The sequence below is a fragment of the Chiroxiphia lanceolata genome, chromosome 7 (genome assembly GCF_009829145.1).
Source record: "Chiroxiphia lanceolata isolate bChiLan1 chromosome 7, bChiLan1.pri, whole genome shotgun sequence".
NCBI classification, from domain to species: Eukaryota; Metazoa; Chordata; class Aves; order Passeriformes; family Pipridae; genus Chiroxiphia; species Chiroxiphia lanceolata.
In genome coordinates, this window is record NC_045643.1 from 32,230,473 (window position 1) to 32,256,491 (window position 26,019).

General features: G+C 41.3%; 2 protein-coding genes across 9 annotated transcripts in view; one reads left to right on the forward strand and one right to left on the reverse strand.

Moving 5' to 3' along the window:
* Positions 1–9,162, reverse strand: part of ACTR3 (actin related protein 3) — a 29,578-nt gene extending 20,416 nt beyond the window's left edge. Inside the window, exon 1 of the mRNA XM_032693536.1 lies at positions 8,994–9,162. Coding sequence (XP_032549427.1) covers positions 8,994–9,037 — 44 coding nt within the window. The 5' untranslated portion in view covers positions 9,038–9,162. The remainder of the gene's footprint in view (positions 1–8,993) is intronic.
* Positions 9,163–22,590: 13,428 nt separating this feature from the next.
* The window catches only part of SLC35F5 (solute carrier family 35 member F5), a 32,883-nt gene continuing 29,454 nt past the window's right edge, over positions 22,591–26,019 (forward strand). For 2 of the 8 annotated variants that reach the window (XM_032693040.1, XM_032693039.1), the window contains exons 1-2: positions 22,619–22,675; positions 25,764–25,834. The gene's annotated coding sequence lies outside the window, so the exon portion shown is untranslated. Of the gene's footprint in view, positions 22,769–22,969; positions 24,141–24,173; positions 25,086–25,763; positions 25,835–26,019 lie in introns of those variants that run through there. The other 6 variants (XM_032693038.1, XM_032693037.1, XM_032693035.1 and 3 more) reach the window with 6 other exon arrangements.

Consider the following 26,019-nt stretch of genomic DNA (forward strand, 5'->3'; position numbering starts at 1 on the left):
GGCCTTGGAATTAACTGCATTACTGCATGTCTGAAACTATTATTTTACAATATTTCCCCTGAAAAATATCAGCCCACTTGAGCAAGAACTGTCACCTTGACAAATACTACTTTGCCACACATCTAAAGTGTCACTGTAAAACAAACCATAAGTAGACTAAAGGAGTGTGCAACTTAGTAAATGAGTTCAAAATCAGCTTGAAAGCGAAGTGCTTCTAACACATTTATTTCCTAAATACAAAAAAATCATGCCTTTAAAAAAGGTTAACTTATCTTTAAAAGTATCTATATTTTTATATAGAAATTTATCCTGTGCTGCTTTTTATCAGCAGCTACATCTACAACTCAAAGCACAGACACGACTATAATGTTTGCTAGTAAAATCCAGCTGAAGTGGGCAGTGAAAACCACAAAGTCACAGCCACACACAGCCGAACTAGAGCCCTCCACGTTCAAGTCCAAGAGCAAAATGAGGCAAAAGCAGCCTGTGCTACACAGCATTCAGAACCAATTCACATGCAATGTAGTAAGAGGCTCCAGGTGACAGTTTTTATACCAGTCTGGAGAACAGAGGAAGCTACTGCATTGTGCTGCTTCTGGTTTTACTAACATCTGGATGGAGTATAAGAAAACAACTTTCCAATTTGCTCTATATTTACTTGCATCACAACTTAAAAAGAAAACTCAAAAAAAACCCCACACAACTAGGAAAGTTCTCTTCTCCTAAAAGTAAACAGGAAGATGTATTTATTACCAAAAGACCCTGGCTTACGACGGAGCCTTGAAACCAGCCAGTATTTAAGTGTTTTCAACTGAAAAAAATCCCAGTTCTGGCATTCTAATGTTTGTAGTCTTTGTCAATTTTATTTATATTTGTAAATCCCCTTTCTAGTATTTAAAGCTGGCACATACTAACACAGAAAACGTTTGCTTTCCTTTTCCTCAAAGTAAGAAGAGCAAACTGCTTTGGATACTATCTTTGTATAATGAGAGTAGAGTAGTTTGTGTTGGCAAAAGCAGAATGCTCTCTTTCTACTTACTGCTTCCTTTGAGACTTCTAGAGTAATTCATTTTAACAAGTGTCTTAACAGTGCCTCTGTGTTACACCACACCCACACAATACTCACCTATACTGGTAGGGTTTTTAATTAACTTATATGTCATTTTTTGCAAATCTTCTGAGCATTTTGCCCAGCCTGCCTACTCCATGCAATATTTCCAAATAATGAGGAAAGAATGTCCCAAAAGTTTGGAAGTCTGAATGACTAATTACTTAATAATATAAATTACTTATGAGGGAGAGATTTATTTGGCAACTTTCTACATCATTTACCCAAAATAAGCTGAACATCAGGAGTTGGATGATCCTTGTGGGTCCCTCCCAACCATATTCTATGATTGCACAGACATTTATCAGGAAATAAAAAACCAAGAGAATAAATTAATTATACACACTTTTCAACAGATACAGCAAGCAGGGATCAAGTGAATGGACAAATAACTTGAAAGTAAACAGAATTTTGCACTCAAAGAAATTAGACAGGTAAAATCTAAGTCATGACGCAGAAAGAGCCTCAGCTGATATAAACCTGACTTGGACGTTTTTCCAAGCAAATGCAATACAGTGGCTAAACCTTTCAAGTTATTCCACATTTAAAAAAAAAAAAAAAAAAAAAAGTTGAGCTTTTGTGCTTGCTATTTGTACAGTTTCAGCACTTGAGAGCTCCAGCTTTGAACCAGCAGTCACTTCTATCATCCCAATCACACCAATCTGAGCAGAGAGTAAGATGAAACCAATTGGATTGGGAGCGCAGGGACTGGAGAGCAGGAGAACCCAGTAAGCACTGCAGGACATTGGAAGTGTGTTGAGACAATCTTCTTTGGACACCAGTTACCACTTCAGCATTCCAGTAGGTAAGCAAATGTTTTCCATCAAGAACAGGCCTGCACTAAACCACCATATTACATATTTATCATGTTACACCACGCTTCTAATAAAAGGCGGCTTCCGATTAGAAACAGTTGGCTTGTAGAAAAAAATGCCCCACTAAGCTGTGGACAAAACCACACCACTGGATCTTGTTTAATATAAAAAGCAGGTCTTGTTTAACAGGATCACAGAGATTCTGAAGTCTGACTGTAAATATGCAAGCAGTCCTATTGTGAAAGCTCTTGCAGATGATAAACAGCATTCTACATCTAAGGCAAGTCACGACAAAATACTAATACTGAAAAACTGGATAAGAGACACTGCATCAAGTAAAGAATTAAAATTTGGATTCATTCACCAATAGCAGGGTACAATCAAAATAAAGTATCAACAGACAACCTCCTGTCTGCATCTTGCTCTCCACAAACTGAGCATGCCAAAACACATCCTGTGCACAGCTGCAAACATTTGCAATGACCACAAGAGAATAATAAAGAGAAAAAGGAAACCTCAGGAAAAATAAAAAACTTATATTTATCTAGAGTTTTTCCATCTACTCTTAAAAATGCAAACTCATGATCAGACCAAAAAGAAAAAAATATTCAATCATATTATACTCTAGATTAAGTCAGTGGATGGAGCAATGACTTTTTCAATTTTGTATATAATCCTCCTCGATAACTGAATAAACAAAACCCCAGCAATACATCACTTGTGCTTGGAAAGGAATGATACTTCATTTTGATGGTTAAAGTAATCCTGCTATGGACACTAACGAGTTTACAATCCAATTGGTTTTTTAAGCATCTACCCAAGGATGATTTTTGTTAGATTGGTACACCTAAATATATTTTAGTTCAGTGACCAAAACCAAAAATTAAAAATTATAGCAATAGAGATTCTTTTTCCTACACAGAGCACAAAAGAACTTGGAATTTCCTTGGGGAAAAAAATGAAGCATATCTTTAGTTATTTCACCTTTGAACTTAACATCATCTCCTTAAAGTCTTTTAATTTTGGACAAACATTCATTAAAGTTTTTTTAAAAAGTTTGTTTGAAATTGTCAAAGCCTTTTAGCACTTCCCAAAGAAAGTCTGCAATGATGAAACTAAATGTTGAAACATTATGTTGAAACTTTTCAATTGTATGAACCAAATGACCAACTGCAAAGTTTCTTATTTGTGTCTATGAAATAATACAGATTACTACTCAGGAACTTGTGCAGTATTTCTGAGCTGCTAAAAACTGTATTTTCAACTATTTTAGACAAGTAAATGTCCATAGGACTCAGGCAATCAACATACTTTCTGGGTAGAAAGTCCAAGCCAGGTACTAAACACACCAAGGAACAAGAACGGAACCTGCCCTGTCCCAGGCACACCTACAACCCTGCCCTCCCTCAAACCTTTCCCCCCAGCCAGGAGCTCTTTAACACAGAAGGAGGTTCATTTACAATTAACTTTACAGATCCAGCCCATGGATGCGAGTGGGTTTGTGCTCTACCCTGAAATGCCACCACCCATTTACTCTGTATCAAGCATTAAGTGGGACACATGAAAAGCAAAGCAGAAACAAGTCTGGAAAGTGCCATGCATCTTGAATGGCTTCTGAAATGCACTCAAATAAGATATAAACTGATTCCTGCAATGGCATTACAAAAGAAATATATATGTGTGTGTGTATAGGAATATATATATATTCCTAACTGAATTCCTATCATTCTTAACTATACTGCATACTCAGAACATCTAGTGTTGCAACATGAACTGTGATGTATTAGAATCATTTAAGAGAACACCATAAGTCATCATCAGTCTTTAGAATCTCTTTGCAAATTTTTTTCTAAATCACAATTCTTAATCTAGCACAGGTCCTTTTTGCACTTTAAGGATGAGGCATTTTCCCCTCCCTCCCTAACCACTTCAGCCACTGGCAAGCAAAAGATATCCTTAAAACCCTGGAAGAGTATTTTTTCCATATGCCATTAAGGAAATATTTTGTCCATGCTTTCCATGTTGAAAAATTACTTCTGGGATGACACAACACACAGAAAATTCATCACAAAAAAGAATGTTTTCATGAAGACTGGAACTCACAGAAAGTCATGACAAGATATACAGCTTAACTGCAAAAATATCACAGTGTTGAAACTTTATATTAAACAGAAGTTATGCTTTGAAAAACCTGTGGAAATAATCCATGTCTGGAACATTAGGAAAGAAAAATAATTTCAAGGTCCAGTGTAAGATACTAAAAAAGTTGGAAAGCACAAAAAATAAAGGCTGTAACTTCCCCCACCCTGCTTTTATAGTACTGGATTGCACCTCACAGATCTTTGCTGTCTATTGAAGATTATTGCCTTTCATGGGTCTTGTTCTCATTTGCACTATCAGGCAAAAACCAGACAAGAAACAGGAAGGCATAATCCTTTCATAACCTTTCACATCAGAAGACACTCAACCCATAAACAGTTTGCTCTACTCAAGAGTATGAACCTACAGAAGTGTTGCATGAAGATTAACTAGAGCAGTAGGGTTTGTAGGGAAATGCCCCAAAGCACAGCTCACTGCACTACACTCCACCTGAGCACCACTCAGCCTCCACTTCTAGGAGTTTCCATGTACCCAAAAGTTAATCCTTCCTTTATTCACAGCAAAACCAGTTATAGAGACTGAACAGCCAAGAAACTCTCAGATAAATGTGATTCATTCCAAAGAACAGCTTGCAACGTTACGTCAAGAAATCCTGGAAATCCTGAGAAGCCTCAATTTTCCTTGCTCTCACCTCAGAGGGAACCCAGACTGCCATGAGGTACCACGGGAACCTTGTGCTCCTGTCAAGAACAGGAAATCTTTCTCCAGTCAACCCCAAAACCTTTAATTCTTCCCTAGTATTCAAGACAGAAGTAGTTAAAAAACCACACCCATTTCTGTGACCTGCATATGGGAAGTGAAAACAGGGCCCTAGGCTAGCATAGTAGAGGAAGCAGAAGAAAGCAAGATCCACGACAACAGGTTGAGTTTTTTCCACACAATCACATAACCAACTGACTCAAGAGGATAACCAACACACACAACCCTCCCAACAAAAGACTCCTGGGTACACTGAAGAAGCTGGTCACCAGTGACACTCAAGTATCAAATGGATCCCCCAACAGCCACAGAAAAATTGCACACAAGCCTAGAGAAAATGGAAAGTTCAGGTATAGAAAATACAAGTAATTTCCTTCATATCCCTTTCATTGCTAAAATTAAGTTCTCATTTTGGAACTGCAGTAGTTACACAGCCACTTACTTCAGCTCAGCTGAAGAGCCATTAATTTGAACACTTGCAATTATCTGCCATCCCGAAAGAGCTAATTCAGTGTTATATAAGTTAGACTAAAGGAAAAAAGTGCATTCACACAGAAAGACACAGTTAAAATCTACTTGTCAACCTAATCAAGCTAAATTCTAAAGTGGCGTAGGAAGAGCTTTTAATCATGACTTGCAGGCAGTGCTGTGTTTGCCTGTACAACAGACAGCAAGAACTATTCAAATACCCAAAAGGCACAGAGTAAAAGACTGCAGCCTACTGTGATTAAAAATGAGTAAGAGCTTTTTTCCTTCTTTGGTATGTTGCTCATCTACTTTATGGAAATAACTTCATTTTATTTTTCTATTTCCTATTTTTTTACTTTAAAATGCATCTAATCCTTAGATACACCACAATATGAAGTAAGCCCATTCACAGCACACCTACTAACTTAGAGAAAATCATTAAAAATCTACTGTTTGAAGGATATGAAGAGAACACCACACAGGTGCTACTTCACAGCCCATGCTCAAGGACAGGGTGTTCATCTATTGTGCAAAGAAGGGAAAGAAAGGAGCTCTCAGCAGCCAAGTGAAGTCAAATTCAGTACTAACATGGACAAATACTTCCCGACAATAAGGTCCACAATGTTGTTCTATAGATTACCCAACAAAACTATAATATGTTTAGAACTAAATCAGACAAGGCTACTGATTATAGAAAGAATTAATACCGGTTTTAACAGTTATGTTAAACTAACTGGGCTCTTCAGATTTTTCATTTCATGTCTATAAGTTTACTGTATAATTAAGAGGACACTGCGGCAGACAAGCAGCTTTTTAAAACCACAGTTAAGTATTTACCTGCTCTTACTAGGTATCAATTACCTTATTTTCTAGGTATCAAGTTTGCTTAAGCAAAGAATGCAAATTTCAAGGTAACAAATGTAACACTGGAAGAACTTTTGCTGCACCCATAATCTGATTGCCATGTCTCTGACTTCGCCCAATTCCCAGCTCCAGCTGTATGACACTTACTTAGATGACTCCTAAAAAGTTTGACTAACCTGTTAAAACCTCAAGTGACAGGGATTGCATGATCTCCCCAACCTCTTCTGTGTTTTGGTCTCTTTATGCTTTGAAAGAGGTTCTTATCATTTGTATAATCTGCACAGGCCGATGCTGAAAAGCACAACTCTGTCACCTTCCTTATGCCTCTGTCTTAGGTGGCAAAAATGCACCTACACATAAAAAACCCCCAAACTAAACACTCAGATCAACAGGCACAAGATAGGAAGACACCCTTAATATCGCTTCTACATCTACCCTTTTGCTGAGTAAGGTAAATACTGCTTGGATTGTAAATTAATAATCAACCTCCACCTCTAAAAAAAGCCTACTTATTGGAAAACCGGTGAACATTTAACACCTTACTTGTTCTAAACAGGGTAGTTCCTTTCACCCTTTCTTCTTTGGTTGCATTTTCAAAACATCTTTTCCTATTTTCAGGGGCTATCTTTCATTTGTCTGCTTCCTTTCATTTTGACAGATGGGACAGTACCCTGGGTGAGACCTCAACTGATCTGCACTGAGCACACGGCTGATATAATTTACGTGTTGTGTTCTCACTCTCACTTATACACACAAAATGACATGGACAGGGAGGGCTGCAACAATTAAAAACTAAAAGCTAAGAGCATGATTATGCTATCACATCCTACTGCACTACTACCCACCTGTTTGCTCTTTACCTTAACTATTAGATCTTTCCTTTGTAAATTCACCACTTTATACCTCTGTCTACTGAACTCAATGAATTCAAACCACTCCAACACTCTGTAATGATTCCAATGCTACAAATCTTTGTCCCCACTGTACTGAAGAAGAACTTCAAGGCTGAACAACCTTGGTTTAGGAAATGCACCTGAAATGAATGGCCTAAATAAGCAGAATAAGTTAGGCTGTGTTAAAAAATACAAAATACTAGAGCACAATAAAACAGCATCTTAGAGCATTTTGTGAAGACTTGGAGGGAAATAAATAAAACAGAAGCAAGACTTGGTCAACATCATATTCAAGAAGATTAGAGTATGCCCTGTGCACTGAAGTCGATTAATGTTGTACTTACACACACATCCTCCCCAGGATCATTTTTTTTTAACACACGTGTCCCTCGGTACACCTCTCACATTTCTTACACAGCTCTATGCTTGCATGCTGCTCCTGTAGGGCACCACTGAAAGTTTTCAGTGAATCTCTACTCCAGTGGTCACAACCTGTACTTTGCAAATCTATAAAGACATGATTACTGACTTTAACGGGGCTACCTATGATACACATGCATGTGTGATGGGAAAAAACCTCTGGTGGCATGTGGTGGAGTGTGTTATAGAACTTTTGCTTTGAAAGATAAACAGCAATATACACGTTAAACTCGTATATACCTCCATTACACTCAGCTACACACACTCATTCCTGCTGTGCAAACTTTCCTTCATCCCACAAAATTCAAGGTTTTAGTTCTTTAACTACAGGTATGATTTCTGCATACAACGGTTAGACACACACATTAGAGACAGACACATGTGTACCTCCTCTTCTTAAAGACTAATTTATTAGTGTCCTACACCAAACAGATTCCCTTGAGGGGAAGATGAGCACGTGCTTTCAAAAACAAGTTTCAGAAGAACACGCCCTTTCAAATAAGTATTATAATTACCCGTACCTACACTACAGCGCATTCACAGAAAATTCTTTATTTTTGGCAAGATGGACAAGAAGTGAAACAAAACAAAAATTAGTTAAAGAAGCAGCATGCCATCAGTGGTAGCTAAACAGCCATGAAAATATACCAGTGCCTTCCTTTCCAATGAAAAACTGATGCACGATGGCTAAATCGCACCGCAGACGGGAGGTCACGGCGCGGTTTTCACTTCCCGAGTGCGCTCCTGGAAGCGGGACCGCGGAACCCGCCCAGGTCGGCTCCTGCAGACACCTCCAGCCCAAACCTCCGGGAGAAGGGAGCCCGAAACCCGAGGGCCTTCTCCCGAATCATTCCTTACGCTATATACCACTGGCACCGCGTTCTCTGCACAGCCTGGCAGCTGCTGAACGAAAAGAAGCGTTTCCAAAGCGGATTTGGTTCAGGTTTGACACTCAAAACTGCCTTATAAGGTATAAAAGCCTGAAAGCAGGAAGAGGCTTTGACAAAACTAAGGAAGTTCCTCTGCGCCTGCTCGATGGGAGGGGGAGGGGATTTTTTTCCCTTCCATAGAGAGAGAAGTATCACAGAATAAATGACATTATCCGCACGTTAAAAAAAAAAAATAAATAAATACACAAAAGCCCCCCCCCCCCCCGACGGTGCTGGGCAGAGCGGCCGCTCCCCTAAGCCAGCACATCCCGGGGCATCGCCGGAGCCTTGTCCCCGGTGGCCACCCCCAGCCCCGGCAGGCCCACAGGGACCCCAAACCTCGACCGAGGACCGAAGGGGGAAGCTCCGAGAGGCTTCGAGCGGCCCCGGAGAGCAAAGGGAAGGGACACCGATCCCGCCGGGCGGAGAGCGATGGGCGGGGAAGGGAAGGCAGTGAATGCTCCCCCCGGCCCAGCCCAGCCCGGCCCGGCTCAGCCTCCCCCCACCGCCGGCCCCGGGTGCGGTCGGTTCCCCGGCCCGGCAGCGCGACCCCCGCCGCCATCTGCAGCAGCAGCGGCGGCGGAACCCACCCGGCCCCGCCCCGGGCGGCCCCGAGCTGTCAGTGGCCGCGGCTCACCCCGTGCCGCAGTCTACCACGCAGGCCGGGAGCCGCCCTGCCATGCTGGTCGGTAGCGGCGGTGCTGGGGACGGCGGGCGGCCCTGGCGCTCCGGCGGGGCTCGGCGGGCAGCGCTCGGCGGCACCGAGGGACTTCCGCAGGGCGGGCGCTGCCTCCGCCCCCGCCCGCTGCTCGCCCGGCCAGCCCAAGATGGCTGACCCGCCCCGCCCGCCGTGACGCGCGGTGGCGCGGCCGCGCCCCGCTGGGGCGGAGCGGGCGGGAGGGTCCTCAGGGCGGGCGGGAGCGGGGGGTTTAGTGCTGAATCACAGAATATCACAGAGTCAATCGCGTTGGGAAAGACCGCTGGGGTCACTGCGTCCGACCCGTGGCCGAACACCACCATGTCAACCAGACTATGGCACTAAGTGCCACGTCCAGTCTTTCCTGTTACTCCACCACGTCCCTGGGCAGCCCATTCCAACCCAGAATCGTCAGAGTTCGAAGGAACCGCTGGAGATTATCCAACCCCGCGTGCCAAGGAAGGTCACCTGGGCTTGGTGGCACAGAAACGCGTCCAGGTGGGTTTGGAATGCCTCCAGAGAGGGACACTCCACAACCCCTCGGGCAGCTGTTCCAGGGCTCTTCCACCCTCAAAATAAAGTTCTTCCTCATGTTCAGGTGAAACTTCTTGTGCTTTAGTTTATGGCCGTTGCTCCTTGTCCTGTTGCTGGGTGCCACTGAAAAGACTCTGGCACTGTTCTCTTGGCACCCACCTTTGAGATACTTATACGCATTTATGAGATCCCCTCTCAGTCTTCTCTTCTCTAGACAAACCCAGCTCCTGCAGTCTCTGCTCACAAGAGAGATGCTCCAAACTCATCATCATCTTTGTGGCCCTCCACTTGATCATCTCCAGTAGCTCCTTGTCTTTCTCTTACTGAGGAGCCCAGAACTGGTCACAGTGTTCCAATGTTAAATCACCATTTCTGGATTTTTGGTCCCAAATCCACAATCCACTGTTCAGGTTTGGTGTTCAGGTGGACAAAATACAGTCTGTACTCTTCTTTTTCTCTCTCTTTCCACCTTCCCCAACTCTTTAGGCTTCGAAGGACAGGGTGCTGTGCCTACCACATCTGAACCAGTCCTTACCCCATGGTGTGCTGTAGCCACACGCTATTTTTTTGTTTGTTTTCAAAGTATATTTAATGTTTTAATGGGTCTGATATTGGGGTTTTGGGGTATTTTCAATTCTTTGCTTGCTGCTCCTGCCTTGGCAGTGTGAGGATGTGAGCTTCATGGCATAATCTGATGTCATGCTAGGGACAAATTTGATAGTCCATCAAAAGGAGTAATTGCCATTGACAGGGCTCACTGGGCACTAATGGACCTTAATGGCTCTAATCAGCCTTACCAGGAGCCTTCAGCCCACAATCCCTGTCTGAGAGGAGACCCATTTAAGCTCAGCCCTGGGCCCTCAGTTTTTGTCTGAGCTATGCTGTAGGTGTGTGCCGTTCTGACTTGCTTGCTGGCTTGTCCCTGTGGGCCTCCCTAGTCAACACCACTGGCCCCAGTCCTGGTCTGCTGACTGACATCCTGGCTTCACTTTGGACCTGTGTAGCTGAGGTGGCCCCATGTCCCGTAGGGAGCCACTGGCCCTCCAACTATCCTCACAGTGGTCTCACTCCCTTCTTCAAGCATTGGTTCTCCTCACTTAGTTTAAGTTATCTCTAATTAATAGGTTCTTTTCCTGAGTGGAGGGATAGATAAGTCAGTTCCAGAGCAAAGGAAGGACTAAGGACCTGCCCTTCAGGATGAGATAGGAGGGAACAAAACCATCCCTTTTTGTAGCAGCAGCCAGGCCGTTTGGTTGGGAAATTCACGTCACCATCTGGCTTCTGTGGGCTGCCAGATCTTCCTGAGGAACATAATCAAGGAAAGGAGACATTGAGAATATTAACATTTTTATTTTAATGTCAGAGCAAATTATGAATAGAACATTGTGAGGCATTTTACAGATAATGAAAAGGACTTCTGCCGGATATTGTGTAGCTTGTGAGCTATGCTGTGCTGGAATATTAAAGATGAATATCTCTAAAAGCTTTTCAGAGGAAGTGCAAATAGCCCTTTTTTATGTACACGTCTCTGTGTATAGGTGAATATTTATCTACAATAAATACAGTTAGTATATAAAGTAGAACGTGGACTTTTCACTTCCCTCTTGGTTTTATTACCTGGTAGTCAGGGTTATACATGCAGCAGGTTCAGCTGCTGCGTCTGGCAGATGGAGCCCTGGAATGAGAGAGCAGCTTAGGGCTCCAGCTGCAGGAGTTCAAGTATCCCCCTGGAGGAGCATGAGCCAAGGGCCAAAAACCTGAGGCAGGCAGAAAGGATGGAGCTGACAGGTCCTGCCCTGGCTATACAGCTCATGGAGCCAGCACAGAGGGGATCAGCACCACCGAGGTAGTTTGCCCAGCTGCAGTGAGATTTAAACAGAGCAGTCATTAGTGTCCCATAGCTGACTGGTCTGTGTTACCTAATATTTCCAAATAATGCTCCTGATTAGTCTAGCTAAGCCTCAATAGCAAAGCCAAAAGACAGATACTAGAACTATTGGCTATAAAAGTATGCTGATGACTTTTTGCTAACAGAAGCATCATTTCACTATAAAACATTAAATCACACCCAAACACACTTAATGTAATGCACTCTGCAGAAAATATCCCATGGTTGTATGTATTTTTTTGTCCTTGTGAGTACAGGTTTTTTTCTGTGAAATAGTAGGACACTGAGCAGAAAAAAAAATACTACAGTTCATATGGAAAGTGAAACAACTCTGTTAAGCAATTCCATTGCAATCTTTTGCTATCAGTTTCTGTTCTTCCTGAGTCTGCACGAAATAAAACAGCAGTGCTGGTCCTTTTTGTTTTACTGAATTACAGTGGAATTTACATTTGAGGACCAAAAAGCATAGGATTTCTCTCAATATCAAGGTGCCAAGTCAATCACAGTTTTACAAGGGAAGGAGTTGAAAGGCTCAACTCCCTGGCCATGAGAGCTCATGTTTCATTTTATTAGTCTTGCCAGATGCAGTTCTTCAGGTGGCTGTGGACTCAGGCGCCAGTCCAATAAAATAAAGGGGCAAGATTTCTCTTTAAGCAATATTATCTCACATTGTTGAACCATAAACACAAGTTTGGCATATTACTCATCAAAATTCAAATAGATCAATCTAAATTTCAGTATTGCCTCCTGTATAGACCCTTTGTAGTTTTGTACATTGGCATCTAGAATGTCTTGGTGATATTTTTAGCATAGAAGTCTTGTCCTTAAATTACAAAACTGAGCTTATAAAGCTAAAGTTCAACTAGATCCAGCAGGATTGCAGTGCTGACTGGTATATTTCAAAACTTTCTTGCATGGAAATGTTTTCCAACCCTTACTTATTTCTTTAGTACAGGAGCAGTAGTAGCCTACAGTCTGTTTTCATAATGTAATTATCTGAATCTTTTCATCCTTATTTGGCCAGAAGTCAGTTCCAAACTTATGCAAAGCTTTTCACCATTTCAGGGTGTACCAGAAATCAAATTTTTAATGTCTGAGTATGTTCTCAATCTTACCAATGGAATGGGAGTGAATAAAACCCTGAATTGCCTTTACCTGGTACCATCCCTGGAAGTGTTCAAAAGGCATGTGGCTGTGGCACTTGGGGGATATGGTTTAGTGGTAGCACGGTGGTGCTGGACTAACAGTTGAACTCGATGATCTCAGAGGTCTTTTCCAACCTGAATGATTCTGTGAAATCCCATACAGCACACATAAACCAGCAATAGCATCAGTCTGTGATACATCAAGTCCAGCTTTTATAAGCAGGATTGGGTTGCAGGTGATCTTTTCCTACATATCCATGATAACAGAAGTAATTACCATTGCAGAGCTCTGTTGCCATATGCCTCCAGGCAGTTTACCTCCTAAACACGAAACAAGGGAGTGCAGATGAATACAAATGAGTAAGGAATGAGAGGATAAAAGTCAGAAAGGAAGTATTTGTATTAGTCAACAGGTAAACACAGAAGCAGTCTAACAATTTGATTCAGATGGAGGGAATTTGCAGATAATTTTACTCAGTTTTTATACAAAATCTTGGACCTCCAAAGTTTCCCAAGGTGCAGGTATGATTTACTAGCTCTGGCAATACTAACTATTAAAATTTAACAAGTCCTTTAGCCTGATGAAGTGAGTACCTAGACAAAAGCATTTCAAATCCCTTGCTAAGCTACGTGGGAAGCTTTTCAGCATCCTGCTCATTCTGGATCGTTTTCATGCAGTTAATGGCCTGCCCTTGAGCATGCAGAAAGAACAACGCTGTGAATCCATATATAGATCTAGGCCTGGGAAGCACAGTAAAGTGCAAGGAACAAGAGAGAAAAAGAAAAGAAAAAACAAACAAACAAAACCAAAAGGAAGTAAAAGTTGCAGGGGCGGGCGAAAGGATTTTGGAAATGCTCAGGAGGGCTTAGAATCTGATCTTGCCCAGGACAGCACATTGCCATTTAGATTGGTATAAACTGAATTTCAAAGGCATGTTAATATCCAGTACATCACACTGAACAGCCCTTGAGCCCAGGTAAAGCTGACAATAAAAGCCAGAGAAACGGCCAAGGAAAATTAGATCTAGCTTATCCATTACACAATATTTCTTTACTGTAAGTTTTTATTATAAAGTACATTGCTTAATCACTTAGCCATCGTCTTCTGAGTATTTTAATATAAAAAAGTTTTCCAATTGTTGGTAGGATACTACAGAGGCCTAAACAAAAAAACACGCTTTATCTACCCAGATATAAGATGTGTGTAGATTTCTTCTAGGAAGGGCCACAAGCAAAATTACAGTGTTAGTGGTTGATTTTGGCATAGCTATAGCAACAGCCATATGGGAGGCATGTAATTTCATGGAGCTGCACATGGTGAAGTCATGGCAAATTACCAGGAACTCATTTGATGTGGCTGCTCTCCAAGAGTTCTGACTTAGATCAACTAAAACCATTAACCTTCAAAATATAATTAGTCCAACCATAATTTTTTTCTACATAACGGATGGGAAATAAAACCAACTATGATTCTTTGTACACTGAAACAAGGTGTTCAAGGAGAGAGAAACTTATAAACTGGGTCTTGTTTATATCCTTGGACTATTATACGATAACACCACTATAGCCTGTTATAATTGATGGGAATAACAGCAAAACATGTCAAAAGATAAACCTAGAAAAAGACTTTGACTGAAAATATGATGGCTTAAATAGTAACTTGATATTCTGGGCTGAGACAAAATCTGCAAAAGTCCTGCAGTCGAGTGAAACTCTGGATTCCTATTTACAGTTTGCTTTTCCATTCAAAATTGGTTATCTTTATGCTGCTGTTCTGTGCTTTCTCATAACCAATACATCTTATTCCTTTAAAAAGCTTCTGTAAGGGAATTAGCAGAACAACGGCAGCAGGATTCCTACAACAGCAAAGCAGGATACAAACCTCTGCCCTGGAGTTGTATCTGTACTGCACAAGCTCCACACAGTCATACCTGGTATCCAAGTAATAGTAGTACACAGCTTGACCATGGTTGGAAAATGCTTTTGCACATAATAGAAATATTATTATATGTTCTCAGTTTTATCTATTTACTTTCTTGGCTGGAACAAATGTCTATTGCTACCATTTTCATATGACTTACACATTTCAACAGAACTGAGAACCTAAATCAGTAACAGCTGTAAGTACCTGACCTGCCTTAGTGGTTGTACTTCAGGCATCAATGTGCATGTTCACCATGTCATGAACCATTAACTTGAGTAAACCCCATGAAAACTTGCAAATTTATGTAAATCCACCGTTTTTAATTTAGTGATTTTTATTTTTTATTCAAAGATGTCATTCATGTGCTAAATCAAACCTGTATGTTGCTAGTTTGCAGTTTAGCAGCTGTTGCATTTATCTGTAACCAATGAGTTTTCCAGCAGAGCACAGAAGCTCACCGGGGTAAAGCCAAGCCTCAAAACAGTGGCAAGTATAAGAGCAAGAAAAGCACCTGATCTTCGATACTTGGAAGAGAGGATCCAGATAATCCAAGAGGGTCATTTCACAAAAGAAGTACCGTGAAGAGTCACAGAACTTTCAATGGCATCATGGTTTATTTTAGCTATCCAACCATTTGAAACTGCAAGCAATTGAATGTGTGACAGGTAAACAAATGAGTTTCTCTTCTGAGACACTTGTTCAGGCTTTAACAGATGTTTACCAATTTTTGAGAGGGTTTGGCTGTTAATGTTGGACTTCTCATGCTAAACTGCTTTTCATAAGAGGATTGTTTAGAAACACTAGTATTATGCGTATTTGGGTTTCTCCTCAGCTGTGACTTTGGAAAAAAATATATTCTCTTCAGTTGATCCAAACTTTGACTGCTCAGATTAACTTTTGGAAGACAACAGATGATATAAAGTTATTATATCACAGCTGTGGTCACTGTGCCGTGTTGTTCTTAAGATAATGCAGGGAGGAGAGAAGAACTAGGAGGAGAATTTGGAACTCACCTAGACAACTCTCCTTCTCTGGAGGCAGCAGAGTGCTGCTTGAAAATGGTACCAACCTTTCCAGTCAGCTGGATATTACAGCACCAACAGTTCCATTGCAGAAGCACAAATAAGCACTCCCTAATTGTCTCTAGACAAAATGAGACATAATTAAAAATATCCCCTCTGATGGGTTAAATAATTTGGCTGCCTTCTTTCTATCAGGATGGGGAATGTTCTCTCTCACAGAATAAGGAATGTTCTCTCTGGCAGAGCTGTGGGAAGGCGATGAACAGCTCGTGCAGTATCTTTTTCAATTATCACAGCTATCTGGAGTCCAAGTTTCTTATTAAGATGCATGATTTATTTAGAAACAATGAACAATACTAGTCAAGTTAGTCAGTGGAACACTTTAAAATGCTGCTTTCTTTGATAAATAAATAACTCTATCTATTTCTAGTGACAATGCTGCATGCATAAAAAATGGAAACAATTTCAAAGCACTATTTCTGAGTGCTGGGTAGCTTCACACTGGGCTTATTCAACCTGTTTGGTAATATACAGAGAAAGAAACCATTAACTCATTTCTGTAAAGCTGGGGTTTCTTGCTGTCCTGATGAAAGACTGTAGGAAATTGTCCTGAAATAATACTTCTAATGGATCACCAAAAAGTGTAAAAGCTGATTTGCAGCTCTACAGTGCTGTGTCAGCCACTATAAAGATTGCATGGATGTCTTTGAAGAAGATCACATTTAATGATGTGGTCTTCACATGTGCAATATCAAAAATATATCAAAACTAACATAAACATTGTATCCAAGTGTTTAGCTCACTCTACTGCTTTGAAAAACAATACTAAAAGCAAACACTGTGGTAAATTATGCTGATGAATATGTAAGTTGGGCAAATTGGCAGATTACATGAACTAATTTACTGTAAGAATAGGGGCATTAAAATCCCTATTTGGAGCACTGCGCACCTTTTCAAGTTGTTGTACCATCCTAACAAGCCAATCAACTTGACCTTTTAGGATGATATATTTTGAAACCCTTCTATCTAAAAATAATGCACTGGCAAAGCCCCAAATCAGTAGCTCTGTCTGTGCAATTTCTCATCTGATAAAATTTCATTTTCGGTGCATTTTAAGAGTACCTGCACTGAAAAGGCCAGAGGGACATATTAAAATTATAAGATGTGAAAAACAAAACTTTCCCTCCTGTATTTCCCTACAGAATGGCTTCCAGGTTAATCCATTTGAGTGCTCTCTATACAGAACCTGTATATACACAGTTAGTCTCCCTTGCTAATGCTGTAAGAATTAATATGGGACATTCATTCCTTTGCTTTGGGCCCTCCTTAGGAGAATACCTGCCTTATCTGGAACATTATGCATGCCCAGCAAGGGATCAGTTAACTATTACCATATTGGGCAATACTTCAATTCCCTTTGAATAGCACCTTATGTTGCAATGAGCCCCAGTGAATCATTGTGATTATTCACCGAGGAATGTGCAAAAGCACAAATACGAAAAACTGTTCTGTGTTCTGAACATACAGGGTCAAATTACAGGCAATTCCAGCTGATTAACCTTGTGCTGGGAAAACTGCCTGACTCGACCTTTAGAAAAGTTGCTTTAATGGGGATATTTGATGTGAGTAAAAATCACACTTGACTTTGATAAGGCCTGTTTGTTTTTTGGATCACATCTCCAGGCAGCACAGGTATTCATGCTCTTCATGCATTTCAGCTCTGGTCTTCAAATGACTTCCTAATTTTCAACCCACATGAAGGTTACACATGCAGTCCCCTCTTGTGTATGATTTTTCTCAATGGCATGGTAATTTTCTCATTCAGAACAATTCTGAAAGGTTTACTTTCCATTTACTTTTTGGCTTGCTTGAATAGGCTTCCAAATGGTTTTTGAAATTGTCTTTTTTTTTTTTTTAACAAATTATGATCACAACTCATCTACTGAAAATAATTGAGTGATAGCAATTCAGTAATTTTCAGTCTGGGAAATCCCATTGCCAATTAAGCTTCCTGTTTTCTTTCGTATTATAAATCAGCAGAGTAAAGAGACTGAAATAAGTGATGACAAGTTCCCCAAACGAGTTGTTTTACTAGTATGTAATTTTATTACTAGCTAATATTTGCAAGGAATGTTCAATAGGAAGCAGAAAAAGCTCTCAATTTCCATTAATTTTCAACAGGTATTAAAAGTAACAGTTGATAAAAAGCACATTACAAAAATATTTGTGGTTTTTGCTTCTATTACATTTGCAGTGTAACATTTTTCCAGTTAAGTACTGGTAGTTTTCATAGTAATCACCATAAATTTTATTCAAAATAAAACATTTTTAAGCTCTGAGGTTTCTTAGAGCCTTGTCATCAGATAAAACAGTTAAGAAAACAGCCATGTAATAGGCTCAGCAAGGGTCAAAAATACAAAATGTTGTAAATACATCAAAAAAAGGACTGAAAACAAAATCAAAATTGTAACTGTAACAGTCTAACTATATTTCATATATTCATATGAACATTTTCATTTCAGCATCTCAAGAATTGGACTGGGAGGAGGGGAAGGGAGCAATAGAATCATTCCCTTGGTCACAAGTGGCCTCATGCAGAGAAGGACATAGGATGTGAGGACATCTCAAGGGCAGTAGAGGACAAATATAAGACATGTTAAAACTCAAATAATGCAAATAAGGTGAAATGGAACACGGATTATGAGTTATGTGACAAGATTATTAACCAGTGGCCTAAACCCAATGAAACAAAACACTTTCTTTTACACCACAAGACTCTACCTAAATAAATCCTTAAGAGCTCATGTTTTATGGTATAACTGGGTTCACAGAAGGGATTGGCCAAAACCATAGGTCCATCAAGAGCTATTAAATACAGTGGCTGAATTACAGACTTCCAGATAAGGATGCTGTTAACCATTTATTTCTAAAAACTAGAAGGGTGTGCCATGGAAATAACTATTCCCCTGTTTCTAACACCATTTTTCCCACGCATCCATTATGAGTCATGTGGAGACACGATGATTCTCAGCTAAATGCACTTTTGATCTAACCCAACAGAACAGGGGAAAACTCTGCTGTCATACATCCTACACCAAGTCTAGTCCTCAACACTCAGACTACATCCTTTCCCTAAGGAGAACAGAAGTTGATGAAAACTGACTTTGTCAGTTTAAATTTTATTACAGTTTCTTCTGCTGCTTTGCCTTGTTCATCAACATGAATATCTTGTTCATCAAAGATCTGTTCCAAATCCTTTTGAAGGAAGCATTTCTCTAAAGTAAGTAGATTCAATTCATTTGTGGAGACCTATTAAGAGACCTACAGAGTATTAAATTTGCTTCTGGGGATCACATCTATTTTATCCAAATCAGCTGTTATGTTCTTTTAAGTAGAACATATATGAGCAGAAACTAAATTCAAATACTCTTGATAAGTGCAATTTATCAGGTCTGTAAAAAATAGCAGATGTTTTATCTCATGAAAATATTACAGTGCTCCTGGGAAGTAAATGTAATTTTGCTTTGCCTATAAGAAGTGCTATTTATGTAACTAAAATATGCACAGCAAGAAAAATAAATATGCAGTATGCGTATATTTGCAAGATACATATAGTTTTATGACGTGTATTTACCGAAATCTAATTCCTAAAAAAGGAACAGTAAAAAAAAAAAAAAGGAAATCATTCTTATAATAGTTTCTTTCAGAGAAGACACAAGATCATCATGTGAACTTTTACAATAGGAAGAAAATTACTTAATCAAGAGCTAAAAATACAGAAGTCCTGTAATATTTCTAAGTGCAATAAGTACAAATTTCTGGGCTTCTGACAATGTTGACCTGTTTTTCTTCAAATGCTTCAGGAACCACAGCATAAGTGCCTCATCCTGTGATGAACAGAATCTTGGCACTCCACTTTAAGGACTGCAGTTCTCTCCTGTTTGCCTGCCCCAGTCAAAATGTTTAAAATCAAAACATTGACAAGGTAGATTTAACTGTGTTGCAATGTTGAGATGCAAACTGTGTAGCCTCCTAAAGAAGAAAACTCACATACAGGAGAGGACACATGGAGTTACACCCAGAAAGCTTGTTTTAATTCAGTTGGGATTTCATGTGCTTTCCACTGTCAAAGGAGACTAAAGGAAGAAAAGACAGAAAATGTGCATATCAGTTATTTTGCTATCCCTAGCACCAGCTACTGCCACTCACTGTGGGACAACACTTTCCAGGGGCAGCAAACCAAGCCAAGTTCTATTATGCTTGTTCTTAAAGATGAATTCCCCTTTTCCAGATCTTTTCTATCAACACCATTAACAAGTAAGACAGAGAATCTCAACTGTCCCTGTTGCCTTATTTATCTCCCTGTTCACAAGAACAAACACAGCATTTTTCTTTTTTTTCTAATACAAAACATTCACCCTATTTTAATATAAATTATGCATAATATTCTTCAATATATTATTTAGTAAAAGCACTATTAGCTATAAAGAAGTCTTACGTGTAGTTTTTCTGTCAGTACTGTAGTCATAACTCTTTGGTTGTCTTCTCAGGTTTCGCCGCTTAATAACTGGCTGACCTTGGATAAGCCATGTAAGTTTACTGAGTCTCACTATAAATACTTAAAGCAAAGATCTGCGAGACCCAACAAAATTAGATGCTGTCAGATGCACACACATTTTTGCAATTGCATTTTGTGTAATTTTCAGCTCCTCCAAATCCCACAGAATTCACTACTTCAAGAGCAGTGTTTTTCCTGCAGCTTTGTCTAAGAAATTCATTTTTCCCAAAATCTCTTTCTGAAGCTGTAAAGTCAAAATTTCGTATAAAAGCACCATACTGCACATTTTGGCAATATTGGCTTAAAGGTAGAAGTTAGTGAGGACAGAAGTGCAACAAATCAATACACTATCATTTATAATGTATACACTCGAGAGTACATCAAAAAAGGACAGTTTGAACCAAAAGCGTAATTCACGATATTTCCTTGTGTCATTTATGGTATAAATGCTTCAGGGTAGGGATTGTATCTTACTACTTTTAACAACCAGTTTTATGAGGCATCAAGCTTGTTAGAAGTCTCTTAGGGATATTATATGCAAATTAAAATACAGCTATATTAAGAAATTAAGTCTCACATAAAAAGCCTAAAGCAGTTTGAGACTAAGAGTGCTTAAAAGTTTTTTCTTTTCTTCTTAAGAAGTAACTTTTGTTTATATATAGGAAACAATTCAAGCCCAACAGTAATACCCAGACAGATGATGATAAGACATAACATTTTTATATGAGAGATAATGGATTTTTTCAATCACTAACTTGTAGGAAGGGTGAAATATCATGTTTGACTTCAACACTTAAGTATGAATAGCACTTAATAAGTTCACAACTATACAATATGTATCACATAATTACAATTTAACATCATTTACCTTTCTACTCATATGTATACATTGCTTACTATTATTTCCTAGCAGTTTTTACTGTAAAATTCCCAAAATATGTAGTAGTTACATTTAAAAAAAAAAGCTTTATTTCTGTTAGCAGGTGAATACCGAATAATCTGGAACACATGACGTGCACCATTGGTTATCTTTAGGTTGATATTATGAGCTCAGTTCCTAAATACGAATCAGCACTGACTACGAGGAGGTAACATGGACTACAAACCCAACAGAAACAAGACCAGAACCTGATTTTGCAATTTCACCTAAGCCTATGATAGTTCTTTTTATTCACTATTTTTGGTGCATTTTGTCTAGTATTTCCTTTTACAGCTTGTTAGTCACTACCTTACACATCTCAAATTTAAGGGAAGTCTGCTTTAATATAGCTTATACATCTACACAATTTCACTTTTTTATACTATTAAAAGTGTGTTATGAAGCAGACATTTTGAGAATTTAATAAGTTGACACTATTTCCCAGTCCCATGAGATTTTGTACCACAGAGTGTAAAGATTATGGTAACTATGAAATAAAGGTTCCACCATTTCACTGCATTGTAGGACATTTCTCAAGGGTCTTGCACGTTGGATTTTCTTTCTTCCCTTTTTTTTTTGACAGACTAGTTTCAAGCTGCATCCCACTTCTCCATCTCTAGTTCTTCAGTCCGTGCTCTCTTCCTCTGCCTTCTCTATTCCTTCATATTTTAGTTTCTTTTCCTTTTTTTTTTTTTTTGACCTGCTTATCTCAGTGCTTTGGGAAAGCCCGTATAAATACTAGATAACTGCCCCTCTATAGAGGGAGTTCTCCTCTATCAGAGCAGTTCTACCCATTCCCATGGGTTCATCTCGACAGAACAGCCAGTTCTGCTCCCAGGAGCCGAGGAAGAGCTGCCCAGGAGCCGCAGGGGATGTCCCACGCCTGGTGGAACCAGAATAAATCCGGATTTACCACCCGCTGTGGCTCTTCCCGCTATCCCCCAGCTCCCGCCGGGCCAGAGAGGACTCCGGGAGAGGAGCCGGAGCCCAGCGCGGCATTCCCCGCAGCGGAGCGGGGTTTCCAAGCGGGACATGGAGCGAAGCTGCTCCCGCCCGCCCCCGGCCACGCCCGGGGACACCGCGGTGCGGGCACCGGGACCTCAGCCTTTGGCACAGCACCAAAGGACAGAGAGAATGGGAACGGGGATAGGGATGGAGCTGGGGTTGGTCACGGGGATGAGGGTGGGGACGGGCATGGGCATGGGGAGGAGGACGGGGATGGGACTGGGATGCGGATGACGAAGGGTTTGGGGACGGGGATACAGATGGGGAAGGGGATGAGGACTACGATGGAACGGGGATAAGGACGACGAAGGGGATAGGGACGGAGACAGAGATGGGGATGGGAACGGCGATGGGAATGGGGACAGGGATAGGGATGGAGACGGGGATGGGGATGCGACCGGAGTGCGGCCGGGGATGGGAACACAACCGGCTCCATCCCCGCCCATCTCCTCCCGCAGCCAGGGCAGGGGCGGCGAGCTGCCAGCCGAGCGGCTCGATGGGGCCGTCCCGAGGGCGGGGAGGGGCGGTCGCTCGCGGTCTCGGCGATGGATTGGGGGTGTCCGGCGCGGGCGGGCGGTGCCGCCGCCGGACGGAGCGCGGGGTGTGCCGGGCCCGGCGCGGCCTCAGGTACCGTCGGGAGGGACCGGCCGAGGGGAGAGAGAAGCCGGGGGGCTGCGGGCAGCGAGGCCGGGAGGGAGCTCTGCTCTCCGCCTGGGCCGGGTGTGTGCGTGTGGGTGTGTGGGGGTGTGTGTGTGACTCGGTGCCGCCGCCCCTCGGCCCCGTCCGCCCGTGACAGCGGCGCGGGGAAGGCGCTCTGCGCTCCCTTCCCGGGGCAGCCCCTGCCCGGGATAGAGGGGGTGCGTACGGAGGGGTCCCACTCAGCCCAGAGCCAGCGTGTGGCAGGAATAGTGTGGCAGGAGCAGGGAAGTGATTCCGCCCTGAACTCGGCACTGGAGAGGCCGCACCTCGAGTGCTGTGCCCAGCCCCGTCACCTCTCACTGCAGGAAAGGCACTGAGGAGCTGGAGAGAGTCCAGAGAAAGGCAACGGAGCTGGTGAAGGGTCTGGAGCACAAGTCCTGTGAGGAGCAGCTGAGGGAGCTGAGCGGAGGATCAGCCTGGATAAGAGGAGGCTCAGGGGCGACCTTATTGCTCCCTGCAATTCCCTGTCGGGAGGTTTTAGCCGGCTGGGGGTCGGGCTCTTCTAGGCAGCCAATGACAGGACGAGAGAACACAGTCTTAAGTTGTGCCATGGGAGGTTTAAGTTGGACATTTGGAAGAAATTCTTCACAGAAAGGATGATTAAACACTGGAATGGGCTGCCCAGGGAGGTGGTGGAGTCACCGTCCCTGGAAGTGTTTAAGGAAAGATTGGATGTGGCGCTCAGAGCCATGTTCTGGTTGACACGGTGGTGTTTGATCATAGGTTGGATTGGATGATCTCAGAGGTGTTTTCCAGCCTGATGGATTCATTGATTCTGAGCTGGCACCGCTGTCCTGCCTCTCCTGGGGTGTGTGTGTGGGGGGGCATCTATGCACCCCCTGCTTGGGCTGCAGCTCCTTTTGCTCCACTGGTCTCTAGTATTTTAGCTGCAAGTGCAGGATACTTATCTTTACTCTTCCAAGATCCCAAGGGCTTGATCCACATTTCTTTCTCCTCAGGCATCCACTTTTCTCTGAGTGCATTAAGGAGACTTACTCATTTCCTTCCCTCCTTCCAGCTACTTTCCCCCAAAGATACCAGTGACAGGAAGGAAGGAGGAGACCCCCCCCTTAACTCTGAGTGTGGTGATTGTGCCGATTTCTTCTGTGCCTGGAGGGCTCAGCTTTCAGCTGCCAGTGTCCCATTGAAAGCTGCCCTGCTGGTCCTTATCAGGGATACGTGGCTGTATATCCTGTGACAAAGCAGATATGTTTAGTCCTTGCCCTAGACAAGATTAGATCTGCAGCATGTGAAAGGGATGTCATATGTAATCCTCAGCTGATGTTAAATATATAGCTACTGGTGGCTCGAGATTGCCTTGTACGTGGTAACACCTTGGCAGCTTGACATGGGGTTTTTTCTTCTGATGTTCCTGGACAAGCAGGAGAAGGAGGTCAGTGTCAGTTCCATTGTCAGCTTTCACTCTGCAGACCTGAAACTTGGGTGTTTCTAACTCAGTGCGGTCCGAGTTGTTCGTGTCCAGCAGGGTCACAGCCTTGCTGGGGTGACATGAGAACGAACTGAGAACTGTGTGCTTGGCTACTCTGGTAGCTGGTAAAGACTCTGAAGTATGCAATAGGTTAATTGTGTTACTAGTTCTATGTAAGAAACGTTGTTTCATGAATTTTGGGTAAGTGCTGGATAGGAAGCTTGAATTTCAGGTGTTCTTTTTATTCCTTAGATACCGGGATCCAGCTGTGCCATGACAGTTTGACAGTATAACTGTTACATTGTGTAGTGCCAGATTCCTAAAATGTCTCTTTATGTTAAGCTAAATTCTCTTATTTTGGTAGTACAGCTAACGTCCTTTCTGTTCAAACTTTGGTGTTGTATAACTTTTTATTTAGCTAGGAACAGTGATCTCTTGTTGCAGTACTCAATACTGGCATGGAAAACTTGGCTTCTTGTTTTCTGGATCTTTTGGTTCACTATATTTTAAAGATCCTACAGGAAACTTTCTTTGAGTACAAATGACAGTGAATGTAATAGTCTTGTTGCATAAGGCTCAGCTTTCCACCTCTCCTGGAGATTCTTGCCTTTTTTCTCATCTCGTGACACCCTTTTTAGTGGAGGTCAGGGCTGTGTTAGATTAACATTGATTTAACGTACATTTCCTATAGGTGTAAAATGAGTTTACTTTCAGATTTTTTCTAGTTAGAGTGAAAGCAGTGTCTCTGTTTATCTTATCTCAAAAGTAATCAAATGTGAAACAAGAGTCACCTGATGACAGCACATGTCAAAGGGTGGAGGAGGTTGTATCCTAGAACTGGTATTATTGGAGCAGCCGGTATAACTGGAAAAACTAAACCCATTTCTTCTGTGTGCAAGCCTTATCTTGGTATGTTGTCTTTCAAATTGTATATGAAATAATCTTGAGTAAATACAAGGAAGAATTTCAAGTTGACTTGCTTGCACCATGGTTTGTGACTGAGCTGCTGTTCTCGGTCTGTTTTCATTCTTGTTATGTACTCTTTGATTTTTCTTTTTTTCTTTTGGGGCAGGAGGGGCTGTATTTTCCTCATAGAACAGCCAGATGCAATACTTCTGTTTTGCAATTATTTAACAGTTCTCTGGCTTATAATGTTCTCTTCCCTAACTGTCAATGCAATAGAAGTGATTTCATAGTTTGCGAGTTTCATGTGATTTTTCTTTTTTTTTGGGTGGAACTTTTAATGTGTAAAAGTGATAATCTGCACAAAGAAATATTTAATGCTCTTAATATAAGATTACACATGAAGTGTCAATGATGCAGTTATTCATTCTGCCCTCAGAGGTTGCTTGTTGCATGTTTGGAACAGCAGAGTTTGACAGGCTGCTGAGCCTGGTGGCTTTAGTGCAATCATCTATGTGAACATACATTGTACACTACATAGTGAGACCATCTTTGTGTTTTTTTTGGTATCATAAATTAAAGCAGTGACTCTGCTTACATGATCTAAAATACTGCAACATTTTAAAACCGAAGTAGTGTATCATGACAAGAAATGTTAAGTATATTTTTAATTTTTTTTTTCAGAAGATCTTCATGTAACTGGCTTAAAAATGGTTCCACAAGATGACAGCACCAAATCTAAGACTGTGGAGATGGTAAATAAATGAATAAAAAAAACCACTTTACAAGATCTCTGTGCTATTTGCTGAAAATGATAACGATATTAAGAAATGCCTTTTAAATGAATATTCTTTTAAATGTCAAATTTTGAGTGGTATATTTAAAGTTACACCATGTGGAAAGCATATTTATTTCCTAATAATGGAAACAAAAGGTGAAC